This window comes from Psittacula echo, assembly GCF_963264785.1.
Source record: "Psittacula echo genome assembly, chromosome: 8".
Taxonomy (NCBI): domain Eukaryota; kingdom Metazoa; phylum Chordata; class Aves; order Psittaciformes; family Psittacidae; genus Psittacula; species Psittacula echo.
Window position 1 is genome coordinate 13,333,433 of NC_137744.1, and position 12,806 is coordinate 13,346,238.

The 12,806-nt window shown below is 38.6% G+C and overlaps 2 protein-coding genes across 7 annotated transcripts in view; both read left to right on the forward strand.

The window, feature by feature from the left end:
- Positions 1 to 3,363, forward strand: part of MTM1 (myotubularin 1) — a 44,448-nt gene extending 41,085 nt beyond the window's left edge. For 4 of the 6 annotated variants that reach the window (XM_080624413.1, XM_080624417.1, XM_080624419.1 and 1 more), the window contains one exon: positions 271 to 3,363. In XM_080624413.1, the coding sequence (XP_080480539.1) occupies positions 271 to 438 (168 nt within the window). In that variant the 3' untranslated portion in view covers positions 439 to 3,363. Of the gene's footprint in view, positions 1 to 258 lie in introns of all 6 variants that reach the window. The other 2 variants (XM_080624415.1, XM_080624418.1) reach the window with 2 other exon arrangements.
- A 339-nt stretch (positions 3,364 to 3,702) lies between these two features.
- On the forward strand, positions 3,703 to 12,135 carry LOC308224497 (uncharacterized protein; the record flags this gene model as incomplete). The annotated part of the gene is made up of 5 exons (XM_080624477.1): positions 3,703 to 3,830; positions 6,539 to 6,644; positions 9,357 to 9,380; positions 11,436 to 11,591; positions 12,064 to 12,135. The coding sequence occupies 5 exons, from the start codon at positions 3,703 to 3,705 to the stop codon at positions 12,133 to 12,135; spliced, it is 486 nt and encodes a 161-aa protein (XP_080480603.1).
- Between the last annotated feature and the right edge of the window lie 671 nt (positions 12,136 to 12,806).

The window sequence follows — 12,806 nt, forward strand, 5'->3', positions numbered from 1 at the left end:
AATAAAATCCATATGCTCCAGGAAGTGCTGGCTGGTTTTATTGAGGTGGGAAGAACTGTTTTGTGTAAAGATTTTCTTTGGATGAGAGCAAAAGAAAGGCAGAGGGCTCTTGCATTATAGATATAAACATTTCTGTTTAGCTACAACTTGTTACATATGTTGGAAACTACAAATACAGAGTAATGCCAGGAAAGCAGAAATACTGCAGCAGCCTAACTGCGTAGAAGAAGTGGAACTGAAGTGACAAGACTAATACAGATTTCTTTCTAGCAGCCAAATCCAATGGAGCAGCGATACATGGAGCTTCTTGCTTTACGTGATGATTATATAAGGAGACTTGAAGAACTACAGATCACAAATAATTCCAAGATACCCAATTCATCAGCCTCATCGTCATCTCCCTCACAAATGGTGTCCCAAGTACAAACACATTTTTGAAGGAAATGTTGGCTTCTTCCTGTGCTGTCCTAGCAAGCGGTGCTTAATGTAGATCTATAGCATAAAGAGGAAGATTTTAATGCCTTACATTAGACTCTCCAAACACAAAGTATTTTAGGCTGTCTTCACTTGAGGGCAACTTCAAAGCAAACAAAACCAACTTCCGTTATGTGCCTTTCAGAACCTGTGGACTGGGAACATTATTAATCATCTTCTAGTTATGGAGGGCTTCAAGAGTTATTTTGGAACGTCCGGTGCAATTGAAATGAATTTGATTGGTTTCATTAAGAATGCTTTAATTTATTACACTGTAGGAAATTCATGCTCAGTCTTGCATCTCATGAGTAAACCATTAATGGCAATAGGAATATCCACATTATGTGAAATTAGGTATCGTGTATTCCTTCTAGGTATTCTTTGTGGAGTTCATGAGAGAAAAATAAATTCTGTTGCAAGATTTCAGAGAGAAGTGTTGAAATTTTCAGATTACCTGAGAATTGCAGATTTTCCTTTTTTGAAATAAAAATATGGAAGGGGTTTCACTGAAATGCTTCTAAGGAAGAAGTTCAGATAGTTCAGTAGATAGTAAAATAAAAGAAAAAAACCTATTTTTTGTAAAAAATAATCAATTTTCAAATGGCAATTGTACTGGATTCTGAGAAGTCCTGTTTTGTCTAACTGTTCAGCACTAAATTATCACTGTTGGCAATATTAGTTCTTTGGATTAATACAGAGTAAAATGGTTCTAAAGAAGGTTTATATCATTAAAAACAGACCCCCAGAGACCTTGCTTAAATATCCAGCAATAGCCATAGGATAAATGCTTGTGTTTGTCTTCTAAAAGTAAATGTGCCTGTTTAAAGGAGCTTTTATACCAAAGTAGGCAAAAATTTTTAGTTATAAATACTGTTGAAAACTTGTGCATTTATAGCTTACTGTTTAATTTAATTTTTGTTCAACAGACATTAAGTATTCAAGGGACTTCAGTATACAAGAGTTGCATATATACACTGAACCTTCCATTAAATTCTAGTTTCAAGCCTTCATTTCAGAGGCTTCTTGTAAACCTTTAATTTGTTCCTTTCAGGTATTTTTTTAAGTAGTTTCAAAAGTAGCACAAACCTTGCTGCTTGATATTTAATTAATATTTTGCATATTCTCAGAAGTTAAATGATATTCAGGCAGTCCAGGAAATACTGCAATTCCCAATTTGTAGTGGACTCTAATATTGTTCTTTTAAAGGAGATATTTTGATGCTTGAGGCTTCTGTCATTGTAAATTATTGTACATGTGGTGAGTTTTGATCTGCAAGATATAATAGGATTATATATAAATTAAGTTCTGTGTAATTATATATTATATAGTTTATTAGAAATTCTGAAAGTTTATAAAGTGTAAATATTTTGCATATGAAAACTAAATTTAAAGCTAGTTGCTTAAAATAAGTTGAAGTTTAGAGGACATCTGAGTATTTTTAGAATGGTATTTTTTCAAAGGAATAAAAGTATACCGCCTCTTGATTAAATTCAGTAGATACACTGAGTTGCACTATTGTTTTCAGGGAAGCTCAGAGCATACACCATGCAAGTTCTAAATATGCACAATTTATGACTTATTTTTGTCCTCTAAATTTCATTCTTCCATTAATGGTCTTCACTGTGTGTTTCCAAAATAACAATGTTGTCCCAAAATCTTGACTTGTTAAGGTAAATGAGATGCATTACATCAGATAAATGAAGAAGGATACTCAATTGTTCATGATGTATTTACATTTTGAAAGCTATGCATACTCTGGTATATTTGCCTTCTATTTACTTGTGGTTTATAAAAAAAGCTATTTTTACTAGAATATTTGAAGTTTCTATATTTGAGTTGAACATATGGGGGACATCTCTGAGCAGTGTGGAGAAGTTCAGAAAATGTAATTGTTTTACTGTGTAAACACTACATGTTAACCTACTGCATTTGGGAGAGTTTAATATGGAAAGGAGTTTTTTGCACTTATTACATATATACCATTCTTCATATTACTGCTTCAGTCGAACTTCAGTCTTTGAAGCTCTCTAAGAGGTCTGTGTGGGCTTGGATTTTTATTTTTCTTTCTTTTTTTTTTTCCCAAGTCAACAGTAAGATACTTGTTTTAATTCTATTTGTTACATGGCAATGGGAGGCAAATGTAGGTGTGTTTTTAATACAGTACTTTCTGGAAAATACTAGTTTAAAGTTGTGAATGTCAGCATACAAACTGATCTATGTTAACAGGAAGCACTTCTTCCCCTTGCGTGCATGATCTTGGCTGTCACTGTGCTTGTTGAGCATTGCCTGGTGCCTCCATCCCTTTGGACCATCCATCTCCTGCAGCCGACAGCAAGCCTGAGGCAGTGAGTGAGGGAGTTCCAGGTGCCGTGTGCCTTTCCTGGAGGGGTAAAAGAGCAGGGATGTAAACAGCAGCTCTAAGTGCTTCATGTCCCATGTGAAATGTCCATCCCAGAATGTTGGTTTGTTTTTTTTCCTTTCTTTGTTTGTACTTCCATGGACCTGAGAAGATAAACTTTATAAATAACTGAAGCCCACCACACAAATTAGGTTCTGTGTTGGATGCCTTCTTTATTTGCTTTTGCCTTATTCCCCCCCAGCATTACTCTTATGGGTATCCCTTAGAACTAATTTGTGTACTACCTCCTTTTGATGTATTTTTCTAACGCTGCCTTGAGTTCAGTTGTTGCCTCGCAGTGAGCATTTTGTCATGCTTGAGGAAGCAGTCTGTCATACCTGACCAGTACTCTCCCTTGGTGACCGTGTCCCTGGAGACCGCAGCACTGCGCTGGAGCCGGGTGTGACTTGTGAAGCGACTTTGGGGCGTTGAGGGGGAGAGTTTAACATCCGTCTGCCATGTACTTGTGTGAGCGGAGGAGCAATAAACATGATGTCAATTTCAAACCCTTTGCCTCTGACAGGCAGTTTTCTATGGCAGGCGGTCCATGCCTGCCCGGGTTAGTGCCGGAGGGTCCCCCGTCGCCCTCCCCTCAGCCCCGGCCCGGCCTTCCCCCGCCGCGCGGGGCCGCTGCCCGCCCTCGCGGCGGCGCGGAGGCCTGTGGGTAAGCCCAGCCGCCAGGTGACAGCTCTCGGCCGCCGGCGGGGCCCGAGCGGGCCGGGCTGAGGCGCCAGGGCCAGGGCCGGGCGGTGAAGCGGGGCGGGGAACGTGGAGGGGCGGCAGCACTCCATCCCGGCGGCGCGGCGAGCCCCCCGCCGGCGGCCGGAAACATGGAGCGAGCGGCAGCGGCGGCTGGGCCGGCGGTGGAGGGCGGCGGCGTGAACCGGCGAGCCGTGCGGGCGGCGAGCGGGGCGGCAGGGGCAGGGTCGCGGCAGCCGAGCACGGAGACTCTGGACAGGTGAGCGGAGCCGGCGGGAGAAGGCGACTCCGCTTCCCGCGCTCGGTGCGGAGCGCCGCGGCCTGCCCTCCGCGGAGGGCGCCCCTCGGCCCGTGCCCCTCGGCCCGCGCCCCGGCGCAGCGCGGCCCCCGGCCATGGGGAGGGCTCTCCCCGCTTCTCCGTGCCCCGAAACCGGCCTGGAAGCGGGCGCGGAGCCGGGGGACTTAAATCTGGGAGTTCACTCCAGTGCGCGCGGGCTGACGGTGGATTGTCCCCGGCGAGGAACCCGCCGTTGTCAAAGTTTCCTGCTCGCGGTTGTGTGTTTTTCATCATTATCGTCATTGATGGTTCGGCGGAGGCCGGGGCCGCAGGGCGGAGCTCGGGCCGGGTGTTTTGGGGTAGTGCGTAGCTTCTCCGCGAACTCAAGTGAGGCTGTTCTCAGCCTTTAAGCGTTTATTCCCGATTTTGTTATTCATTTATTTCCCATGCACGCGTGTATTTCCCCTGCAGGGTGTAACTGACTTACCGTCGGTGCGTGTGGTGGCTCCTTGCCTGGTGCCGCCGGTGCAGGTGCTCGGGTTTCACACAGGGGCTGGACCCGGCCAGGTGTTGTCACATCTGCTTGTACACTCGCCAGCACGGTACCTCCTTCCTTTAGAAGGTTCCAGCTGGCGGCAGACTACAGAGCTGAGTTCAAAAATCCTTAAACAAGGACTAGAAACTAGGGGAAGCTTCACCCAGATGAAAAATAAAGAAAAAACACCGTATTTAAGAATCACTGCCCGGTTGCAGTCTCCGTATTCTGTCTATATTAGGAGAAATACGGAATTTTACATTGCTCTAGTGAAGGTAGAGATCAAATGTCCATTTTCTGTCACTGAAACTCACAACTTTGTATTTCTTAATAATGCACATTCTTATCACAGTTTCCTTGTTGCTTCTCCTCATCTTGTTCTACTCTGGAAAAGTTACAATGTCCATTTTTCATACATTTTACTTATTTGCCAGTATGGTTGTACATACATACCAGTATGTATGCTGATGTGCACGACCTCAGGTGAGACAGAATGAAAAGACATGTGCTGGTATTTGTCCCGCTTGACAAATGGTTATAAGTCACAGCTATGATCAGCATCCTGAGGTTCACTGATACATCCTCAGACACTGATTGTAGGAGATGGCGTTGCCTTAACATTTTTGCCTTCTGCTGTTGTGTTTGTTAATATAGTGATACCCGATGAAGATAAGCCATAGAAAAATAAATCCTTTTCTTAATTAACAAGTAAATGCGTATTTGGAAACAAACTTAGGCAAACCCTAGGAAGATGTACTAGAAATTAAGAGATGTGAGAGAAGGAGAAATGGATGGGATCAGAAAAGGTATATTCCAGGGTTAGCTCATGCACTCTATTACAAAACTGCAGTGAAAAGTTTCCTTAAGTGAATCTGACAGTTGCCTTCATTGTTCGAGCAGGAATACCATACATGTGTTTTAGTTGCAAAACAACATTTTGTGATCTAATACTCTGTAGAATCTTGCAGGTGGAGAGAAGGCTACAAAAATGTATCAGTTCCGAAGGAGCTTTCATGTCAGTTATTGCATGCAGCTTCACCTTGTCTCTACCTATACCAGCATAGTCAGTGTGTGAAAAGACCTCTTGGTAAGGTGAATTGGTCATCTTATGTGAGTATCCCACCCTTTTATTGTCCAGGTCATGGTGCACCTATTGGGTGCTGAGTATGCACTGATTTCAGAGTCACTGGATACTCACAGAATCCAAAGCTGGTTTATGAATGAATTCTAAAAATGAACTAACATTTTCTTTCTGTATTTGACTTCTAAATAAGCATTAAATCTGTTGAAGAGCCCAGCTGAACTGTTTGTAGAACTGGCACTTAGGGAACAGTTCCTTCTGGCATTCCCAGTTTTCCATCAGATACTAGTGTTTCTTGAAGCAGACCTAGCACACTTCAAAGTGGCTGGCAGTAAACTGTAGTTGCTTTTTGCTCCCAATACTATGTTATTTGTGAGCAGCACTAGTTCAGGAGACTGTTCTCAAGACCATCATCTTGGGTTTAGTGCTATTCTGCTGTTCAGATACTTTGTCCCTAAAGGGTTCTTACAAACACGGTGCACTGCAGAATTCCTTACTGTGGCATGGGAAGGCCTGTCTGGAAGATTATTCAGAGATTATTTTATGAGTAGGAAAAAAATATGCCTAACTAGAAGTTACACATTAGAAAACATGTATTTTCTACATTAAATATTGATATAGAATATAACTCTAGCTTAGTTGAAATTTTTAAATACTAGCATGGAGTAATTTCATTTTGAGGATTTACTGAATAACCAGGAAATCATACTACGGAAAGTGTAAGGAGTTTCGTGTTACTTGATCAAATGCATTCAATGGATGGCTTTAAGAAAAAAATATGGGAATGACGACAAAAATTACACTGGATAAGGGAACCAACGTTTTTAGAAGTTCCTAAGACCCTATCCTTGCTTTTAACCTACTGGCAGCTCAACATCTCTGACAAAATCTAGTAAAATTCTCTTCCCTGATTTGATCAGCCAAACAGTTGCATTCTGCCTATAAAGCAAGCTGATTTTCATGATGTTAGTGGTCATTTATGGTTTTGTTTTCTGGATGTACTCAGTTGCTTTGCTGTTCTCAATATACGTTTTGAATTACTGCTAACTAATTTGACATATTCTGGTTTTGCAGCCCAACTGGATCCCATGTGGAATGGTGTAAACAGCTGATAGCTGCAACTATTTCTAGTCAGATTTCAGGGTCTGTCCCATCAGAAGGTGTGTCCAGGGACTACAGGGTAAGTGACTTGAGGAATGCATTGATTTGTTTAAGAGAAAAGAGTGAATGATCAGAAAAGTCTTTGCTACCTTGATTATCAGGTGGTAAGTACTTAAGCTATTGCTGAATGTTTCAGAACTAGAAACATCTCATTATGTGTAGGAGTCTTTTGAATCTGCTTTGTGTTTTTCTCTGTATTTAGAATAGTGGCATTGAAGTCTACAGAATAAAAATTAAGAGGTGAAAGGAAAATTAAAAGCCAATGTTTTGAATAAAATGCCAAAAGTGAGTTGTCTTTTCGTTTGATTACTACATTTAACAAAAAAAAATAGTAAAGTAAATTAATAGTTACAGGTTTGAAAGTGTTTCTAGTATGTGTCATTCAGAATACAGAATTGAGCTTTTCAGATTTCACAAATAAGAAATGCAGATGTCTTTGTTGCCATGTAAAGGACAGAAATTATTATTATTTTTCACTGGGTTTCACCAGAGAAAATTTAACACCAAACAAACAAACAAAAGATCACCTTTTTTGTTCCCTCCCAGCAACATTTTTATCACTAAGGTAATGATTGCACAGTGTGGTTTACTTGTTAGGTTCCATTACGCTTTTTTACCCCAATTCTTTCATGTTCATTTGCTGTTTCCTATGTGTAGCCAGCCAACTGAACTATCAGGAGTGGAGTATATGCAGTTTTCCTTCTCTTACAAATTGGCAGAAGTCACCTTTGTTTCAAGTCTCTTTCAGAAACCCAGGCTTCAGCTATCTAGATCCTTTTTCCTTTCCCGATTTGAAACACTTTCATGATCTTTATTTAAAATGGCCAAGTGAAGATTTTTGTCTTTTTGTTTGTTGTTTATTTGTTTTTAATGAGATTTTAAATTATTTTCTAGCAAGCTTTGTGGTTTATAAGTTTGTTGTCCAGAACCAGGGTATTTTAGATTCTGTGACAGCAGATTGGATTCAGCCCAGGCCTGAAGATGAATCCACAAAATGTTTTTGGCTGTAGCCTACTTAAAAATTCACCTTCACAGAGTTTCACACTATTGGCACAGTCAGCAACTTATGCTTATAAGAAAGTGTAGCTCTTCCATACTATGACAGCTGAATTGCAAATGCTTACTTTCGGTCAAGGCTAACATCTTTGATGAAACATTGTGGGAAGCCTTGCATAACAGCTGTCGATGTTGTATTTGCCCTGTAGATCAAGGACTTCATTTTAGTAAAATCCAAGTATGTAAGCTTGGTGTTCAGCTTATCTCTGAGTTAGAACACATTCCTCTGCTCTAAAGAGCACTTTTGAATTCTAAGTAACGTCCTTCTCTATACCAAAGTCCTCTTGGGTGTTATTTAACAGGAATAAGTCTTTCAAGGCCTAATTAAATTCTACATCATTCTCTTTCATAAAATGAAAGAAAAAACCCCCAAACCTGGTGGTATTCAGAATTTTGTGTATAAATTGTATTTGGCACCATTGCATTGCAGTGATTTGGAATCCCGTATTTGTGTATAACATGATGGAATTTTTTATCCTAGAATACCTTTAGTTACGTTCAGGCCTATATTTTGTGAAGTGGTGTCTATGCTTTAGGAGAAGGTTTCCTTTGCACTTAGCTTCTGCAAGAGTTCAGTGGTATGAAGAGTTGCTTGGTCAGTACCACCGTCAGGCTGGGTTTATTCATTATTAATGCAGAATTCACGTGTAAAAAGATAATGCCCATTTATAACTCAGTTTTCCTTTGAGACATCTTTCTCTGTTGATGTACACTGATCAATTTTCTGGGTCTTCATTACCTTTGCTTACCTTGAATTGCTGCATTTAGAGACTGTCTTACAACAACGTGGAACATTCAGGTAGGGCCGGATGTGTGTGTGTGTGTTTCTGGAACTGGTTCAGACAGTTCTGTTGCTTTCTGCTGGATTTATCAGGAACTCACTGCTTTATTCTTTCTTTCATCTTTTTTTTTTTTTTAATGTTTCAATCAATATGTTTCCAAAAATAGGCAAATATATCGATTCTTATATCTAATGGTGTTACGCATGTTACTTTGTTTAACCTGCCTTACCAGAATGTAATTTAGGGGAGGTTGAAGATGCAAGCAAAGGGACTGCAAATGAAATGGTCAAAACTGGAGAGCACCAAGCAAGCTCTTGCTTGCTAAACCCTTCAGCAGCATGGTTTCGCTGAACTCTGCTGTGTATGTCTTCTCTGACATACTCTCTGCCTGGAGAGTATTCTTGAATGAGGGGTTCATGTAGATGAAAATTACTTAGATTATAGTAGCTGAGCATAGACACTTTCAGAAATAAGTTGAAAAGAGCTGACGCTTCCTTGTTTTGCCTTTTGAATCTAAAGGATTGTACTTGTACTTGGTTGTACTTCAAGGTTGTTACTGCAGGTTCATTGTCTTCCACCTAGAAGGATTACCAGGCTCTTTCTTCTCTTTTCACAATAGCACGTTGTAACTGGATAAAATGGTGATTAGTAATGAACATTTCAAAAGAGCTTGGCATTTGTTGCATCACTAAAGTGAAGTGGTAAGATTGTTTTTAGACCAAAACAATTCTGCAAATGAGAGCTACTAGGTCTGTTTCATTCTTTCAAAATCCAGCTATAATTTAAATGTTTGGAAGTAGAGTTCTTCTGAAAATCTGATGAACTTAGATGATATATTTAACGAATCAAATATGTGTGATTTGTTGGATAACCTTTTATATTTTAACTAACAGGTGTACAGGAGGCCTGTTATACGGGTAAGATTACCTTTGGCTAATAGTAAAACGGCCTCCTACCTGTTTGTCTTTTGTGCTGTGTGAGATCTTCGTGTGTCAGGCGTTCTTCTTTACTTCATTAATGGTTTTTATGAACCAGTCAGACCATTTTGCTACGCAGTGCAACAGCTTCTTTGCCATAGAAATGCTTTATATACATTACAATGTTTTCATGAGCAATAAAAGTCAATGTGTAAGAGAGCAGTATTTTTAAATTATGTTTTGAATGTGCAACACTAACTTCAGTTTTATTACATTAATTTTGACAAAATGGATGCTTGCAGCTGAAGCTTACATGCTTCGGACTACGGAGTGCTGTATTAGCAGCTCTAACATGTTATCTATGCTAAAGAATATTAGTGGTAAAAGCATTATGTCTTTGTCTGTCATATTTAAATAAGATACCAATTCTTGCTTGCCTTTGTACCTGTTTTGCTTTAATTGTTACCACTCTTGTAATACAATCAAAAGTTAAGTTTGAACTTAAGACACCAGTGCAATGACTTGCATCTTTTTAATAATTTTGAGACTGGGTCTTGCCTATTGTTCACTGGAGAGAGAAAAAGGGCATGCCTTGTTTTCTTGTCCCTCTCTCTTAGTAATGTTTATGGAGTGAGAAATGATCTGGATAGTGTTCTGACATTGTTCATGAAATGTGTCTAACACTTACATTGAAACAAAGACCTCTTGTTCCGTCTCAAACCAAGAGATGAAGTCTGAATGATTTCTTTTTCTCATCTGTTGTTTACATATTTGAAAATGGTGTGTTTAGTGCAATCATACAAACACACAAGTTGATTATTTTATTTTTAAATAGAAATAATTGGTCTGGGTTGACTAATAAAAATTGATTGTTTTCATTCTGTTTTTTCATAGTTCTTTGTAAAGGCTTTCGTCTTTGACGGATCTGCTGTGCTTCTTTATCTTTCATTTATTTAAAATCTCTTGGTGTAGTTGCTGGTTGTCTTTCTGGTTTTCTGCCAGAGATCACAATATCTGCTTTGCTTTAATTTCAGAAACAATGTTTGTATGGTCTGAAATGTAATTAATTTCTATGGAACAGTATTCCACCAAAACATAAATGTTAGGAGTTCTATATCATTTGAAAAGTTTTTTTAATTAATTTCTAAACTCTTGTAGAGTTCAAATTATCTGAAGATATCTGAAGCCCTTCCTCTAAGTTTTCCTTTATTTAGGGTTCTGTAGAAAGAAAAAATGACTTTAGCAAACATTTGTAAATTTAGACTGAGGCTGGTTTTGCAGTCTATCAAGTGAGAAGTGCTTTGCATGTGAACTGGGAATAATAGACTGTCATGAGCACAACTTCTCTCCAGTTAATAAAGAAAGAAGACAGAAAACCAATTTTGGCCGAATATATTAAAACAATTTCTTCATATGACCCTATGACATTTGTGCTTCTCTCTGGAGTACATAAGGACCTCATGTTTATTAAAGAGATTTAATTAATATTCAGTATTTCCTGCCAACATGATGTGAAATTACCACAAAAATGTGAATTGTTTGCATACTTTGCTATGAAGAATAATTTCGGGTAAAATTACTAGATTTTCAGCAACAACACAGAAGTTGCTGGAAGTATATGTGAAACCATGAAACTGGAAGTTCAATTAAAACATGTTTTACACAGTGGAGTGTTTTCTAATTTGTTGAGATACTTCTATTTGATGTCAACCTATATTTTCCTTAAAAGATTGCATGAGTCTTCCCCTAATGCTACGATTGCAAGCTGTACTCAGTTTCTTCTATTGATAAGCATGTGACATACTTTGAATTCATTTTCTTCACTATGAGGTTGTTTGTCTTAAACCGACAGTACATACTTTTATGTTCTTACCTACCAGCACTGACTCTTTTGTGAAAAAGGGAGTGTATTTTTCTTTTTGTGCTGTGCCAAATAACATCAAAAGGATAGTGCTAACAGCTTGGATTCTTTTCTGTGGCAAGTAGTTTGTGCCAGGAGTAGAAGATTTTGAATAGCTAAACTGGAGTTAAAGTATATGCTGTCTTCTTTTTAAGGAAAGGCAAAAAACAAAGAAAAGATTCTGTCCTTTCACCTGTTGTCTGCATGTTTTTTCCTGTTACTTCTCTCTTGCCCTACTGCTGCCTCATGCAATGCAGGAGATTCAGGATGGACACAATGGCTATCATTCTGAAGCAGAACCTGATCAGGTGGCAAGTTTTACTCATGTTTCATTCATTAACTGTGTAGCAAGGTACTATATATTGGTACTTTTAGATTACATAGAAATCTTTTTCATGCAGGAGAATACATAGAAAGCATTTAATATGCTAACTAGTTACACGCTAGGTAGGGTTTTTGTGTAATGTCAAGTAGTCTAAAATGTAATACTGCACATAAACCCCTACCTGACAGATAGCATTCATCCTTCTAAATCTGCAAGTATTGGCCGATTCTTTAAATGTCATCTCTCGTGATAGGGTGCTGAATATAAAATTTTGTTAGTTTAGAAGAAAATCTAAACCCGGAGATCAATTTAAATATCTTTAGAAATTATTTATTAATGCGGACTTGGGGTAGTTTGCTTGGAGGCAGACAGATCATACCAATTATTTAATGTAAATCTGACCTCTGATATAAAAGAAGAGTTATTAACGTAGTCCATTATATTTATTCTCACTTCAGGATGTAAAATTTGACACCTTACTATGTCATCATGTTGACCTGAGAGAGATCACTTTCTCACATGGTCCTTAAAAGTCCCGTAAACCCTTTTTTTCTTAATTAAAATCTTTAGTATGTTGTAAATCTTAGCTACCAGTGAAGGACCCAAAGGTTCAATCCTGTATCATCCAGGAATAAAGCAATTTACCTAAATGAAAATTTATGGAATAGCCCTTATTTTAAAATTGCTAATTGTTCTTCTATATTTCACTATTGCTTCATTCTTTAAGCTGACCTTCTGGATCCAAAATTTCTATAATGGACCTCTTCCTTAACCTGTGGCACTCTCAATAGAGTATTGATTGCAATAGAGCATCATGGAGTGCTTCTGACTTAATCCTATGAAAAATACAAAGTTAGAGTATTAAATAAATAAAGCTTCTGCCATAAAATTCTCTCAGATGAAAATACTCAAATAAACAACATTAAAAATAGAAAAAAATTAACATGAGCTTTAAAATGTTCTCAAGTAGATAAAATACCCCAAATAATACCTGCATTTAGCAAAAGACTAACAACTTAATTATAAATTTGGGCTGATCTCACTGTTCATGTTTTTGTATGCTATATGTATCTAGCATGTGAAACTACTTGTTGCATAAATGCTTCATTACTGATATGTTACTAACATGTATGCCTGTGTAATAGTTATAATAGCAAGTGTTGTGTTTGTGGTTTTGTTTTTTTACTATGGTACCGTTTAA